The 16470-nt window shown below is 39.1% G+C and overlaps 2 protein-coding genes across 2 annotated transcripts; both read right to left on the bottom strand.

The window, feature by feature from the left end:
* Positions 1-1749: 1749 nt before the first annotated feature.
* On the bottom strand, positions 1750-5709 carry phlda3 (pleckstrin homology-like domain, family A, member 3). The gene is made up of 2 exons (XM_057319112.1): positions 4972-5709; positions 1750-3699 (listed from the first exon to the last, which is right to left on the bottom strand). The coding sequence occupies exon 1, from the start codon at positions 5355-5357 to the stop codon at positions 4974-4976; it is 384 nt and encodes a 127-aa protein (XP_057175095.1). The 5' UTR covers positions 5358-5709; the 3' UTR covers positions 1750-3699; positions 4972-4973.
* Positions 5710-7844: 2135 nt separating this feature from the next.
* On the bottom strand, positions 7845-15677 carry csrp1a (cysteine and glycine-rich protein 1a). Its single transcript, XM_057320084.1, has 6 exons — positions 15547-15677; positions 10428-10537; positions 9027-9195; positions 8812-8941; positions 8575-8668; positions 7845-8491 (listed from the first exon to the last, which is right to left on the bottom strand). Exons 2-6 carry the CDS (start codon positions 10534-10536, stop codon positions 8388-8390), a joined length of 606 nt encoding a protein of 201 aa, XP_057176067.1. The 5' UTR covers position 10537; positions 15547-15677; the 3' UTR covers positions 7845-8387.
* Positions 15678-16470: the final 793 nt, after the last annotated feature.

Raw genomic sequence — 16470 nt, forward strand, 5'->3', positions numbered from 1 at the left:
ATTTGATCATTTGGGAAGTTAGCGCCAAGAGCTTTTTTAAAATTCCAACACTTAAAAAAAAAAAAACATGTTCGACGCCTCACATGCTTGTGTCAGTGACGCACAGAACCTCCTGGAATGTGTGTAGAGAGACAGAGCTACACCATCACAGACAAACCAAAACGAACACCACATTACTGTTTTATTGAGCTCTAGATTTTCATTCAACTTACAGTAAACCAATCAGCTGCATTATTTTCATCTTTTTCTGCCAGGAATAGTCATTTCAGGAAATGTATTTTGCACGTTTCTAAGAGATTTAATTCTGACAAAATATAAATAATAAACATAAAAACATTGCTTATTGCATATAAATAATAAACATTAAAAAATTCCTTATTGCTCCACAAAGTAATTCTATCATGTTTATGCGTAACTGTTAGTAAAATAATCCAGTTAGTAAGAATTGAGCAGTGTTTATTATCAGTGTTCAGCTGTTCAGCCCATTTCACATGCATGAATCATGTGCATGAATTTGACTCTATTACGGACAGACTAAATGCTCTCATGACCCATGTGTGTGTGTGTGTGTGGACTTGGTTTTTATATGTTAGTGGGGACCTAAACCTGAATGCACACCAACTCATGGGGACCCATGTCACTGTGAGGACCAAAATTGAGGTCCCCACAGGCACAAAAGCTTATAAATGGTACAGAACGATAATTTTTGAAAATCTAAAAATGCAAAGTTTTCTATGATCTTTAGGTAGGGGTTGGGTTAGGGATAAAATATACAGTTTGTACAGTATACAACTCATTACGCCTATGGACTGTCCCCACGGAGATGATAAAACATACATGTGCGTGCTTGCGTGTGTGTGTGTGTGTGCGTGTGTGTGTGTGTGTGTGTGTGTGTGTGTGTGTGTGTGTGTGTGTGTGTGTGTGTGTGTGTGCGTGTGTGTGTAAAGGCGTATCCAGTGTGACTGCCAACATGTGGTGACTGTAAACTCTTATAAACTGGTGCACCACACCTTTGGAAAAAGATGCCACAGCATGTCCACATGCAAACCTAGGCATTATGTAACTGGGAGAGAGTGCAATATAAAGCCTTTTTACGCTAAAATATCTTCTTTTGTGTTCTGCAGAAGAAAGAAAGTCAGATTTAAAATGACAAGAGGGTGAGTAAATGATGACAGAATTTTCATTTCTGGGTGAACTATCACTTTAAACATAGGACAAAATGGGTTCCTTAAAGTTAATCTAAAAACTGAAAATTGACTCACCCCTCATGACATCCCAGATATACTGTATATGGCTTACTTTTTTCCGTTTTTTTAGAAAATATCTGAAACCTCATGTACATGTATAGGTCAGACTTGAACTTGAAACTCGAAAAAACAACACATACAGTATATTTGTTTTAAACTTATCCAAATGACTCCATTGGGTTAATAAATATCCTCTGAAGTGAAATGAAAGGTGTGTGTGAACTTATTTTAGCACAAACAGTGAAATCCAGACAAACCCATACAGTAGGAGTGCTAGAAATGTAAATATAGCGACACATTGATAACTTCTAATCTTATTTGGTTTTTGTGTCTCGTGACACAATATCATAGGACAACTAGACACAAAACATGCATAACCAATGAATTAAAAAATATTTTGAATAAACAATATACGTAAATATATGTCAAATATAATTTAAAAAATATATTATTTACTAAAATGACAAAATAATAATAATCTCTGATAGATGTAAGTGCTTTTGGGTGCTTCAACAAATTGGAACCAATAAAATGTTGACTTTCAGCCTAAGAAATGCACGTACGAGGGTAAATTATGATAAAATTGTAATATTTAGGTAAATTATTTCTTAATTGTTAATTCAAGCTCATGAGTAAGGTTTGTCATGGAATGTTATGATCGATTATTTTACTGTCAAGCTGATGTCAACTACCTCTCTGTATTGCATTGTTTTTTCGGTCTTCATGGGAACGGAAACATCTCAAAGCAGTATAGCAGGGTGCCAAACAGGAAGTAAATCAAATCCAGGCTTCTCTACATCACACATTCTAATGGACTCAGACACGGCAACCTTAACAACTGTTGCTGTAAATTCCCTTTGAAGATTTATGCAACATAATTGTGCCATAATACATTTATGGCTCTTGCCACAGAGCGACTCACAGCTTAGCAACTTGTTGTGATAATTAATGTATTTTGGTCTAATTACGCACTTCACACACCCAAAGACATTCATGAGAGCACTTTATTTTGACACTGCACAACAAGACTATTTCACAAATATAGTAAGGTCAAGGCGTAAGGAAAGTCTTGGTAAGGTTTCGCCGCCAGGCCGCTGAGTCATCTCATGATTGTGGCTTTTTTTAACAGAGCCGTCTCAGTAGAAAGCTTTGGGGTTTTCCAATACACACAATCTCCCTATTATTGCAACACCACAGGCACGGCCCACGGCATTAAAACCGCCTGGAGGTGGGACAGGAGCTATACAATATGCACACAAACTGACTTCTCCGTGTGTTATTATCAGATTAAGTGACCACACGGATCGCAGTGTGTTAGTCGCCTGTTTTTGACCACAAACTGGTCGCGGCATGTTTCAGATTACCGCTGAATATACCCCCGCTGCTTGGAGCGCATTTAAGATGTAACACTTACATTTTACGGATTACCGCACAATGACAAAACAAACTCGCTCTTTAGACAAAAAGCCCTGTTTGACAACTTCTCTAAGGACCGTCAGAGTTAAACTGACAAGTGAGGAAAACAGAACAGGCGGGACGTTATTAGTCAGTGAGGCCATTGTCCGGGCATGTGCCGCACAAGCACTTGAGTTTGAGAGTCGGGTAAATGAGGGAATTATGGGCTGCACTCGTCACATAGAATTGAGCAGGCTATTCTGAAATATCCTTTATAAAGAAATTCACACTAATATAACGTACGAAGCCACAAATTATTTTGTTTATTCGAACAATGTGTGTGCTATACAAAAAAACACTCCTTTCCTTAGAAGAGCACAGAACTTTGGCAGCCGTTCAGGCTATGAAATCTAGAGAATATGGAAAAACTGTGTAAAAGTAATAACAACGTTGCCCAACAGAAACGAACATCAAGTCTTCCATTCATCCATGGGATACGTTCCAAAAAACAGCAGTCCGGTCTTCCTGCTATGTTTAAAAACCCTTGAAGGACGACTGAATGAATCCAGGTTGTGTTTTCAAGCACTTCTGAAATGTTAAACAGTTCAGCACAGGGGCCATGAGTCATACTTCATCGAATGTCTTCTAAAGCGGCATCATGCTTTCATTTATAATACTGCTGGGTGTGAATGCAAAACAACATACAAATGTCTCTTGAAAAATGCAAAGTCTTCGCCAAAATCCGCTCAATGTGACATTAGCATGCGTTGAATTAGAGGGATGAGCAATCCAGGGCTTCTGCAACAAACGTGCGAGCAAAATAATTCCACTGTTTATGAGATTCTCCGTGCCGACTGACACCAACGGCTACGATTCCATCCACTTTGCTCATGTGCACACAAAAAGGCGTGGATGTGATTTGAAAAAATGGCGGAAGTACAAAAGAGTCTTCAAACTTCTTTGTGGTCGAGAATCAGAATAAATCTTTCTTCAGCTTTCAGTCTCTCATCTGAAGTCTCTCTTTCTTGAATTCAGTCTGTGTGTGAGCTGAGATATTCTAGAGGAAACAACAGTTAAACGGTGTCAGTGGGATGTTTAAAAAACGTATGAGCAAAGAGGATTGTGCCTGTGGTGAAAAATAAGAGCAGATGTGTTCAGTCCAATTCCTTTTTTTAACACACCACACATTCATTTGCATCTTCCTATAAGACAGAAAAATCCCAGATGAGATCTCTGAGTTGTTTCTCTAAGACACGATAATAAATCTTGAGCAAATGGAAACGTTTGCTCAAGTCTCAGATATTTCTTACACTGTCTCCACTAGAGTTTCAGAAGAGATCTCAAGAATGTCGCAAACTGAGCTCAGATGTGCCAAGTCTGCAATGAAACATTTATATTTTTAAAGATTTCAATGCAGTCAAATTCATCCCAAATCAGAACGTTATAGCTATACAGTCAACAATATTTTAGACCACCATACTCTTAAAGGGACAGTTCATCATTTACTCACCCTTGAGTTGTTACAAATCTGTATAAATGTCTTTGTTCTGATGAACATAGAGAAAGATATTTGAAAGAATGCTTGTAACCAAACGGTTCTTGGCCACTATTGACTACTATAGTAGGAAAAAATACAATGGTAGGTCAAAGGTGACCCATAACTTTTTGTTTTCCTAAAGTCCTCAAATAATAGCACATACAGTAAACATTCATAAATACATTAAAGGGATAGTACACCCGAAAATGAGGTCATGTGTGTGTATATATATATATATATATATATACACACACATGACATCATTTTCGGGTGTACTATCCCTTTAATGTATTTATGAATGTTTACTGTATGTGCTATTATGGGGTAAACATCTGAAACACAATTGAGAATTCTTGAGTAAGAATATCCTCTGTTTGTCCACACGCGTGCAGGACATGGCATAAAATCCTTGTCTTAAAAAACACATTTTGCGTATTTCTTCTGGATGATCACAAATGAAATTGCAATAAAACCTGATTCAAATTCTCCTCTGAGATTTGGTTCACCTTTAAAATGCATTTTGCTTGAATACACACAGAAACCTCAAACATTACTGTCATTATAATGATTTGGCCATGCAAATTTGTCGCGATTTTCCCATAGACGAGAACACAAACGTCATAACTGGCAGTCTATGAATAGGTGCGTTCCAGTAAATGAAAAGCAGCTGTTAATATGAGTCCTGTGAACGCGCAAATGGTCCTCCGTTCTTGAATCAACCATCCAGAATAAAGTGCTCGTTCGTTAAACAAAACGGTAACAGCGATGACCAAATCCGCTCGTCTGTCGTACCCTCAAAGCTCGACGTCTCCCTCCCCGCAGCTTCCCAGATGTGACATATGTCTGTTCCTGCCGGTCTGAACGGCGACGCGGTTTTTGAAGCGCACCAGCGCGAGCGCGATCTCCGCGTTCCACGCCGTTCCCTCCTGCTGGCACCTGAAGTCGATCTCTTTGCCGTCGCTCATCACGATGGTGAAGTACACCAGACCCCGCGTGTACTCCACGCAATCCAGCGTGCCCATCCGCTCGAAGCGCATCTCTTTACCCTTCTCGCCTTTGCAGTCGTACAGACGGATTCCGTCCTCCGTCAGAACGCAGCGCTTCTTCTTCCACAGCTGTAGAAGTCCATTGCTCCTCTTCTCCAAATAGCCGTCCTTCATGACTTTAGTCTGGCTCATTGTAAGTGAAGCGTGAAAACGTACAAAAAAGTCTGTAGTTGTTGGTGTGAATCCCGAAGGGACGCGTCCGCTGCCGCTTACTTGAAGATTTTACGCAAACGCGCATAACCGACGCGCGCCTACCGAATTTAAAGCTTCATTTGTGCCGTTTTTAACATGAAACGCTAAAAGTGATTCCAATAACCGGTTCTTGTTTATGACACATCGTCGCTGCAGTGCCGACAGACGCCTGGTTAAAGATCCATTTCCGACTTTTATATATTGCCACAGTTGACTTGGAAGTCCCGTAATGTGGGCATGTTGGTACTTGCTCCTCTGAAAGCGACACTTCTCGTGTTTCCGAAGGACGCACCCCCACCCTGTGTGACGTCACGGGGATTAGCCTCACTTTACCCGCGCGCTGGAATGCTGCTGATAAACATTAGCGCGTGCATCCATTCATACTCTGACGTTTTTACGTCCCAGTGCGTTTGCCGGAAAGGATGTTTGTTTTAAACTAAGTGTAAACGATAGTTAACGCTGCAGTTAATATACTAAATGATTTATAATCTATCATCCCTGTTGAAAAAAACAGCATATGCTGGTTTGGTATGTTTTGATGCTGGTTTGTGCTGGTTTAACCTGGTCATGTGCTGGTCCTTAGGCTGGTCAAACCAGCATCAAAACATACCTAAACCGGCATATGCTGTTTTTCAACAGGGATAAGAGATCATTTGCACCGATTCGAAGTGATCCCATTTGAGTAGATGAGGTGTCTTGTGTAAGTTGTGTAAGAAAACCTAATTTGATACATACACAGCAACTTAGATCTTTTAGGATACCCAACCATCACGATTTCCATTCAGATAAAATGCTCTCACTCATCAAACAAAATGAAAAGTAAATCATTACCCATACTGGGTAAAGATAAATCTTATCCATCTGAAATTATTTGTTAAACGGGACATCGCACCAAAAGAAAAGTAATCATGAAATATTGTCACAATCCCAATGTAAAAAATGATGTGCTCAAAAAACATCAAGCTTCCATTACTTTGACGTATCAAAATGATTTAATTAATTTCAACCTAATTTATAAGCTTTATAAAATGCGACTAGAATTTTAAAGTCAGTTTGATTTCACTTCAACATTTAAGGCAGTTTTTTTAACAGAAGTTTTTACATTTTTACAGTATAAAGGTTTTTGGAAAGTTTTATTCATTCTTTTGACTGTGGGACCTATAATAGGCTATGTGCCTTCCAAAATGACGTCACTGCTGGACCGCCGTAAAGTTGAATAAAGGCTCATCTAGAATGATCGGCATCTCTCTGTATTTTGTCTTGATTGACAAAATCAATCGATACATTTACAGATCTAAAACAAACGAAAGGTTTAATTTTTGGATGCATGGTAGAAAACATTGGTTGAAAGAAGTAGCCTATCTCCATGTTTCATTGCATCTCTCTCTTTTAGGAATGACGGGAAGCGAAATTCTTAGATAATGTAAACCTCATTGACGCAATAGAAATGGAATGATGAACATCTTAAAAAGTCACTGTTGGTGCGAAATATCGGCTCTCCTTTCATAGCTGAAACGCTGGAGAACACATTCTGCATTCTGTCCACTAGAGGGCCATCTTTCTCCTTTGTTAACATGTGAAACCCAACTCAAAAACTCATACCCATTTGGTTTTAAGAGTGCCATACCACACATACAATTTATTTTGGTTCTGTTGTCATTGTATGTGTTGAACCTATACATTCTCAAAACACACTTTAAAGTGTAAGGTGACAGGGGTGGATTCAATAACTTTTATAGACCTTATTTAGGTTTCTGTAATGACCTTTTTCTTGTCTCTAATTGTAAAATGTGTTTGGTATTTCTTCTAAGTAAACTGCGTTTTAAATTTGGGTAAACATCATTGGATAAGTGCTGTGTCCAGGGAAGTAGTTGGGTGAAGTTAAAATTCAAGTCAAATATGTAAAACTAATAGAAAAACCCAGCAAAAGAAATGTATAACCATGTTTTTGATAGTATTTCAGTAGCAAGCTTGACATTCTTCAGAACTTTGATATTCTTTAGAACGACTTAATGTTCCCTACACCAATACAAAATGTTTTATCAGGGACTTCCCGAGGGGAAGTGACATGACTGTAAGTGTCAGATTGCGTATGTTTCAGTGAAACTGAATACATTTTTGACATAGTAGGATTGTTAGGTCATAAACCTTGCATGTCATCAATTGGCATACGTGTCTTTTGCATTCGAGTTGCGTGCATTCGCATTTATAACACGTCCGTCTAAGCGGCCAACGACTATGTTACGGCCCCATACGTTAGCGGCCACCGCCTCCGTTCCAGCCCCATACGTTACGGTACGCCAGATGGCCAGTCCGCCCCTGGAACAGTATATTAGGAGAGGACAGGAAGCTGTAGGGTGGAGAGAGGGGAACGGGATCAGCAAAGCACATTGAGCCACAGTGCTACCACTAAATATATCCCATGCACAAATTACATCATATTTTAATAATTGAAAATGTTTGAATGTAATGGACACCAATAAAAAAAGACAACACACATATTTTAACTTGTATTTGACCTCCTTCCTATGCAAAGCGCATGTGATATTTTTCCATTGACAGAGGTATAAAACCGCTGAACCTGGTGCATCTTTAGCCAAGGAATGTCATCTTTCATGATGTGAATAGAACTGAAGGGAACATTCTTTACAGTGATTAAGCTCAAACAAGCATGTGGCTTTAGTACTGGTGTGTGTGTCCATCCATTATACAGAACAGACAACACATCTAAGCAGAAAGCACAGCTCAAATTCCACTAAATCTCTGCAATTTGAAGTGAGCATTTTAGGTTAGTAGATTAAGCGTTAATCCCATGCTTTGTTTTCATAGTTGACATTCTTCCAAGTGTTTGGTAATGTTCTAGAGTTAAATCAAGACGTGTACAAGGTCTTTGAAATGTGGAATGTGTCATCTTGTGCTTGCGACTTTAATTTCCTCTTGACGGACTGTTTGAAGACATCAGGCTCGTGGTTAAGGAATGTGCGGTGTTTGGCTGTTATATTGAGTGTGTGACAGCGCACCAGCCCCTTGACCGTATCCAAAACCCTTTGGTCCAAAATGTTTGGCATAGCAACCTGCATAGAGCACAAAATGAGCATGTTAAGAGAACTCAGAAGACAAGACTAGATATGAGTGTGTGTAAGATCGGATACTCTGCCTTTGCAGAAAATTTCTCCATCCTTGTCGGCTAAAGTTGTGGACTCGAGCCCCTTACCGCACTTAGCACATCGGAAACATTCCCTGTGCCATGCCTACGGAGAAAAACAACAGTCCATCATTGAAAGCCATCTCCAGGGGTTCAGGACTGATGGCTAAGGGTGGCATTTAGGACTGAGATTTACTCAAAAACACATGCGTATTATTCAATGTGTATGATTCTCATTTGTTCACGTACATTTCCGGCCCCTATGACTTTTTCAGCAGCGTAAACTGCCTTACTGCATCGTGGACAAACATCAGAGCCACCCAACTTTTGGGCAAACTTGGATGTGTTGGGGTTGTTGGTCGGCTGGTGCTGCTGAGTGCTGCCGTCAGGAGAAATAGAACACAGTCAGCGAGTTCAGTTTAAGAGTATTAGATTAAAGCAAGGTAAATAAAAAGGTTCATTACTCTTGTGGTTTAATGCCCAGCGACTCTCCTTTGTCCATGCTCAGAGTTCCAGCACCGCCGCCGTACCCGTAGCCCTTGGGCCCGTATTTTTTGCCGTAACAGGCTTTGCAATAGATCTCGTTCTCATGCGTGGCCACAGTCGTGCTGTCGAGATTTTTCCTGCACACCACTGAAATGGGAAAGATGAAGACATAGGCCTAAATAACAAATACATAGCACAAAATAAATAGCACAGTTAAAAAAGGAACGCTGTTCTGAAATGTTTTGTCAACATTTCTGCAGACAGTATATTTTCTGGTTTCGTAAAGATTAAGCAGAGCTAGATGTTAATGCAGCTAACCTTGAAAGATGTATTTTTAACACAGTATTGTCGTTGTGTTTTATATTCTTTTTGTTATGAACATTTATTATTTCGATGCTTTTCAAATATATGATTAATTTATTTATTCAAAACAAAAAAGTATTTGAAGATGATCTCTTCTAGTGTAGATGAATAGATTCTGCTGTTCTAATTTAATGCATTTAAATTGTGAGCTCCAGCACATCTATCAGACTCTTTGCAGTCTTTCTTTGTATGAGTTTTTCATTAAAGTGGGCTTTAATGTATTTTTCTGCAGACTGTGTGTCTGTGTCTGTTATTGCAGCAGTACTGCGTGCCATACGGTGAATTGTAAATTCAGACAGCAGAGGGCGATAGAGAAACAGTATGAAATGAGCATGAATACAGTTCTGAAAAGCAGAAAAGTCTTACTTACTCTACTGTATTAAAATAATCTTACGACTAATATGATAGTAAAACGACTGTTACTGTAGGAGACAATAATATTTGATCCGCGAAACTAAAGTAGCGGGCGCCTCATTAAAGTACCGCGAAAGCACACTGCTCCGAATGCTCTCGAATAACTCTCGCGATACTTTGATTTCATACGATGAGCCGGCTGCGCAGCGCCTCGTGATGAACACGCACCTGTTTTAACCCCACGCCAAACGGAGGAGTCTGTGACTATTCTCTTTTAAACAGGAATAAAAACGGTGAGACGTTCTTAAATGCTGATTAAATTTAGGCAATGGTCTAAATGTTAAGTAGTATTTAATTGTAGGGTAGGCGTGCGCGTTCAAACAATACTGACAAGTGTCTGAGCAAATGTATAACATTTAATTGTTGTCTCGCGCTCAAACGTATATAGCTTACTTTTGAATGACCATTAAAGTACAGATCTGCAAAAAAGTATTGTCATTGTAGAGAAAATGACTTTTTAAAAGCAGTTTAATATCTTCATATGAGATATGAAATTGTGTCTGCCTTTGGTAAACACGGTTAAACACAATGAAGTGAACTGCTCTGGATGCTCAGCTTATCTTCTGTTATTAATACACAGGAAAATGAGAAAGAGAATTTACTGCACAGGAAGCAGGATCTGTGGAAGCTTCGCCCTTCACACTGCACTTCCTCTGCAAAGTACACGGTTTTCTGACAGCAGCCACATTTGTTTCCCCCTCCGAGAGGCATCCTGCAAGATACACAACACAGTAGGTTTCATCCTTGACTGTGTTCATGCGTGTATGCACAGTCACGTATTCATTAGATTCATGAATATAACATTGGATTATTTTAAAGTCACCATGAAATCAAAGAGGAAAATTCGAAGTGTTTTACACAGTGTTGTATGGAGCGATTTTAGTCTCATTAATTATTCACGCATAAAACAAGATGCACATGCGTAAACAGTTTCACATGAATAAAACCTAATTTACGTGCACAAAGTATAAATATACATTTACAAAAAGCAATTCACGTACGTAAAACAAAACTATTTTCTCATAAAGTACGTTTCGCAAACATACGACTGTGCACAAATATTTCGAAAGTTTAAAATGTACACGTTTATCGTGTTATGTGAATGCGCAAATCGTCACTCACGTGTGAATCCCTTGGATGTGTGTGTGTGTTTTTTGAGACTCTCCTGGCAGCGCAACCCCTCCCACGTGGGTTGTCGTACTCTTAGCCAATCAGATTCAACTTACCATTCAACCAATCATAAACCGGAGAGCACAGGCTCAAGGAAAACGGCTCTGCGCACCTTTTGCGCAGTTTGACTTACTTCCTGTGTTGCCAATTTAGTGATTTTTCAGCCCCCTTAAGCGAGATATTTTCCAAAAGGCGGCTAGCTACAAATCTATGCGCCCATCAAAACAATGTTTCCAAGAACTAGTATTTTTTGTCCTTGTTTGCCCTTTTTCATTTTAAAGGCGCAGTTCTTGAAAATCAGCGGCCACTAGCGTTGTATTATAGTTTTGCAACGAATCTCTGAGTCATTTGCCACCCCTCCCTTTCGAATACGACGGTGGCCGCAACAGTAAAAAAAGATGTCGTCTACTGAGACAGCGGATAGCAGTGATACAAGCAACGATTTTCTTTCAAAGGTAAGGCAATATATTAACGTAATTAATCATTTAACATGTATTCTATTGCGAAAGTTACTGTTACAATTCTATAATTAGATATATTTCTTGCGTGCTATCTAGTACACGCTGAGAGTAGTGAAGTAACTAAAGTTAGCTAATCGTAAATAGCAACGCTGTTCAAAGCGTTTGATCTGACAGCGACATAGGCAGTTAGGTGTAAGTTAGTAGACGTTTGTCTCCCCCTTTGTAAAGTCAGGAACAACCGGAGTACGTACCGCAGGGACGGAAAAACATTATTATTCGGAGGTTATATGGCCATTTGTATAAAATGCTAACGTTACCGTTTCAACAAAACAGTTGTTTGGTAAACATTGAAAAAGTGGAAACATTGAAATGTTGAATTATCTTACCAGTCTAGCAGAAAACAGGCAACTTCGGCGTCGCCTTGAAAACATTTGTCTTTCAACAGTGCCTTCCATCTGGTAATAGATACACCGATGTTTATCCTGGATTTCTGCCGCCGTTTGTCTCTAATTCGTCTGGCAGCATCACGTTTGCGCTTCTTTGACGACGGAGATTCACGCTCTGTCGGCCTTGTGCACAATACGCATGGTCCTCCATTTTATCAAAACTTCTAAGACAGAACAATCAATTGCTTCAGCTAGACGACGACTACTCCTCCTCCTCTCCGTACTACGACTTACTACTTTGTGCGTCTTCAACTCAGTGATGACGCAAGCTGCGTCTAAAAACACACACGAAGACCAACATATACGAAACGCGCTCTGTAGAGCTGTTTGTCCGTTAGAGCTTACTGTACAAAACATGGCTGCGCAACATAACAAATTCATGTAGATAGGCCCGCTCCCTATGTAGATACAACTGGTTTATTCTAAGGTAATAAAAACGTAACTTTTCATTACGTAAGGTTTTTATACACATCTAAAGACACAGTTTTGTATGTTATATTGCATTTCTGTTAATAGACCATACAAAACATCCCGCACTGTACCTTTAAAACATACATTGTATGGACATACAAACATGAACACATCTCATCTATCAGGCACAGTTTGTTACCCAGATGGATTTTAGCAGTTCGGTGGAAGTGACTGCTGGTTGTGTAGTTTTAAGTGGTCATGTTCACTCACTATTTCATACTTTTTTTCTGCAAAATAAATTAATAAAAACAGATTTATTATGTTTTAATACAGCATCACAGCTCGGAGAGTAGATTAGCGAAGCTGTACAAACGAGCCTTTAGTGCTAACACTAGTGCTCCTCGAGTTCTGTGCTATCCACGATTATGATTGGTTGAATGGTAAGGTTGAATCTGATTGGCTAAACAGGATGACAACCCAAGTGGGAGGGACAGCGCTGCCAAGAGAGTCTCAAAATACACACACACACAAATCCAGGGCGATTCACACGTGAGTGACGATTTGCACGTTCACATTCAATGATAAACTTGTACATTTTAAACTTTCGAAATATTTGTGCACAGTTGTACGTCTGTGAATTGTATTAAGCGTTTGTGAAACATATTTTATGAGAATATAATTTTATTTTACGCACGTGAATTGTTTTTTGTGAATGTACATATATAATTTGTGCACGTGAATTAGGTTTTATGCATGTGAAACTGGCTACGCAAGTGTACATCGTGTTTTATGTGTGAATAATTAATGAGACTAAAATCGCTCCAGTGATTATTATAAATGATTTATCTGTGCACACCATTATTATTATTTTTTGTAATCTTTAATCTTGTAATCTTTAATCAAAAACGTTAAGCTCCTCTTCCCCTCTCATCAACCACTCTTCACCACATGTCGTCTGCAACAAAAAAGAGGTCGGACTATACTGACTGTCCAATGGCCAGGCATTTTTAGCCCTCCCCTCCAGGCCAAACTTACAACAAACCAATCAAAAAGGGAAGGTCAAAATAAACCCCGCCCTACATTTTTTCTAATTTCAGAAGCCGTTTCAATCGGACATACTGTACGTCATGATACGGAAAACCGCAACATGATACAAGTCAATCGCAACTTCCGTTTCATGGTGACTTTAAACCTTTTTTTGGGGGGGGTTGGGGGAATCTAATATGCCTAAAACTTCTGCACAATACTATAGTGCATTTAGTGTCATGAAATGGAAATAATTATTTATAACGTGTGGTATTCATACAGCCAGAAAAGACTTCATTATTAAAGTTTGCTTATGCCAAAATTGGATGAGAAACAGATACAAAAGCACATTTGGTCTGTGCTCTGATTCCAGAGCACAGCTTGAACTTTGCTGCTTTGGCATATTTGCCTGTTTTCCAAATATTCCTCCAAGTGTTTAGGATCAAAACTAATCCCTCCCTCAGATATATTAAAGGGATAGTTCACCCAAAAATGAAAATTCTGTCATTTACTCACCCTCGTGTTATTTCATATCTGTATAAATGTCTTTGTTCTGATGAACACAGAGAAAGATATTTGGAAGAATGTTAGTCATTTTCAGTTCTGGGGCATCCCTGACTACCTGACTAGGAAAAGTTAAATGGTAGTCAAAAGTGCTCCAGAACAGAAATTCTACAAAGTATCTCATTTCGTGTTCAACAGAACAAAAAAATATACCATATCTTTTTCTTACTATGGTAGTGGATGATGTCCCAGAACTGAAAATTGCTAACATTTTCCAAATATCTTCCTTTGGGTTCAACAGAACAATGTATACAGACTTGAAACCCCTTTAAAGGGAGAGTCCACCCAAAATACTTTCATGTTGTTCCGAACCTGTATGACCATCTTCTGCAGAACACAAAATATATTTTGAAGAGCATTGTTAACCAAACAACATCGACCCCCACTGGCTTCCATTGTATTCAACACAAAACCACCGAAACATTTCTTAAAATATCTTCTTTGGTGTTCCACAAGAAAGAAAGAAAGTCATGAGGTTGAATAAATGGTGACCAAATGTATATTTTAGGTAAACAAACACCTCAGCATAGCATTTTACAATCTAGTTTTCATTAGGGATAAAGCAAAACCAAATCAAAGTACAGTAGTAACCTGTTGCAGCAGTTTATTATCCACTGATCTGCTGTAATTGCTGGGAAATGTCTCATTGATTTGTCCATAAAAGGTCTTGTTGGACGTCTATGAGACATTCATAGTTCTGCAGTGTCTAGTCTAAATACTAGCGGCGGCCCCTGGCTCCAAACATGTTGGGTCATCAGGGATGTGAGGAAACACCACTCGGCACACAGCCACTGAGAGTCTTCGTTTAAACACAAGTTTGTTAAAAATACTCAGAACGAAAGCTTTTTGTTGGTGAAAGCTTTTCTGTAAGGCTGTTGCAGAAGGTCACCAGCAGGTTGATACAGTTAATACAGCAATGGAAAGTGTTCAATCTGATTAAATGTGCTTCACACTTCTCGCGGTGTCCAAATATGGCTAACGCCAGTCACAATATGAGCGAAAAGTGTACAAGCTAGCCCACACAATCTATTACAGCATGTACTGAGTTACTCCCTCTCTACACACACGCAAAGTGTTACAAAACAATCGCACAATCTGTTAAAACAGACAGATACAGCCTTTTGTGACATGTGTAGTATGATCATGTTTTTGTGTAGAATATAAATATGTCAGTAAATCGCTATTTCCTCACACAGTTTAATCTTTTCAACTAGATTCCAGGCTTAATTTTTCCAAAGAATATTTCTCAAACTGAATGATTTTCAGAATCCTGTTATTCGTCTAGTTTGCTCAACAAGACCAGACTGGTCGCATTCCTGATTCAAGATTAGAAAAGTCACTAGTTTGCGAAATCACTGTAAAATAAATGAATCAAAGTGTACATGTTAGATTATAGGCTACTCTCAAATGAATAAATATAGTTTTTACTCTATTGAAGTGTTTTTTTTTTTGTGCAGCTCAACACAGAACCAAAAAAAAGTTGATGGTTAGATGCAAAAGAATTTCAGGAAAACACACAATTTTATACTTTAACAACCTGAAATAGTTACAACCTCAAGAACCGCACATAAATTAAGAGAACCGACATACCAGAGAAAGGAAAGCATGTGGGTGTGACCAAAAAACAGTGAAAATCTTTTTACCTGTTGTGATCTTTGGTGTGCTCTGATGTTGTAGTCGGAAGCTCAGCACGAATGTGGAAATGCGAAGAGCTTTTTCGGTTTCTTACACACGTAGCGGTGGAGGGTCTGTGTCAGATCTGAGTACAGGAGGTCTGGGGTGGGGCGATGAGGGAAGTGAGTCAAAACTATGTACGGCGGTGAGAAGTTAAAGGAACAGAGCTGCTTCGTGACCCTGCCGTGTGTGTGTTTGCTCTCAGACGGTAAGCCCCCTCTGCTGGCTGACACACTTCACATTCACACTGAAAAGTGCAAATTCCTCATAAACGGGGACATGAAAATGAAAATAAAATAACTATTTAGTGTTTTAAGAAGCATCCCTTCTCCATTTGTTGGGTATTATTGCATCTGGTTTGTGCATTTTACAGTAATCCACAAAATCCTCCAAAGTGTGTTCAGTTCAGTTCAGTGTTTATTTATAAAGCACATTTAAAACAACACAAGGTTGAGCAAAGTGCTGTACAACAACATAATTAAAAAGGAAATAAATAAAACGGCACCAAAACAGCAGTACTATAAAGGAGATGAAAAAGCCAAGGTAAGATAATGATTTTTCAATTTTGCTTTAAACACAGTAAGGGATGATGCCATTCGGAGCTCTACCGGAAGGTTGTTCCAGAGTCTGGCCCACAATACCAAAAGCTCTGTTACCTCGATGTTTTAACCCGACCCTAGGAACTACGAGCAGACGAAGGTCACCCGACCTAAGTGATCTGGATGGGTAGTGGGAACTAAGCATGTCGGAGAGATACCCAGGAGCAAGACCATTTAAGGCTTTAAAAACAAACAGTAAAATTTTAAAATCAATTCGATATTTTACAGGGAGCCACTGTAGAGAGGACAAGATAGGGGTTATGTGATCAAACTTTCTTGTATCAGTCAAAAGCC

Source organism: Triplophysa rosa, linkage group LG21 (assembly GCF_024868665.1).
Source record: "Triplophysa rosa linkage group LG21, Trosa_1v2, whole genome shotgun sequence".
NCBI classification, from domain to species: domain Eukaryota; kingdom Metazoa; phylum Chordata; class Actinopteri; order Cypriniformes; family Nemacheilidae; genus Triplophysa; species Triplophysa rosa.

Coding starts and splice junctions, on each gene's coding strand:
- phlda3 (XM_057319112.1), bottom strand. CDS start 5,357: ATGAGCCAGACTAAAGTCATGAAGGACGGCTATTTGGAGAAGAGGAGC.
- csrp1a (XM_057320084.1), bottom strand. CDS start 10,536: ATGCCTCTCGGAGGGGGAAACAAATGTGGCTGCTGTCAGAAAACCGTG. Junction 8,942..9,026: donor CTGGGCATTAAACCACAAGA/GTAATGAACCTT, acceptor TCCTGACGGCAG/CACTCAGCAGCACCAGCCGA. Junction 8,492..8,574: donor TGGAGAAATTTTCTGCAAAG/GCAGAGTATCCG, acceptor TGCTCTATGCAG/GTTGCTATGCCAAACATTTT.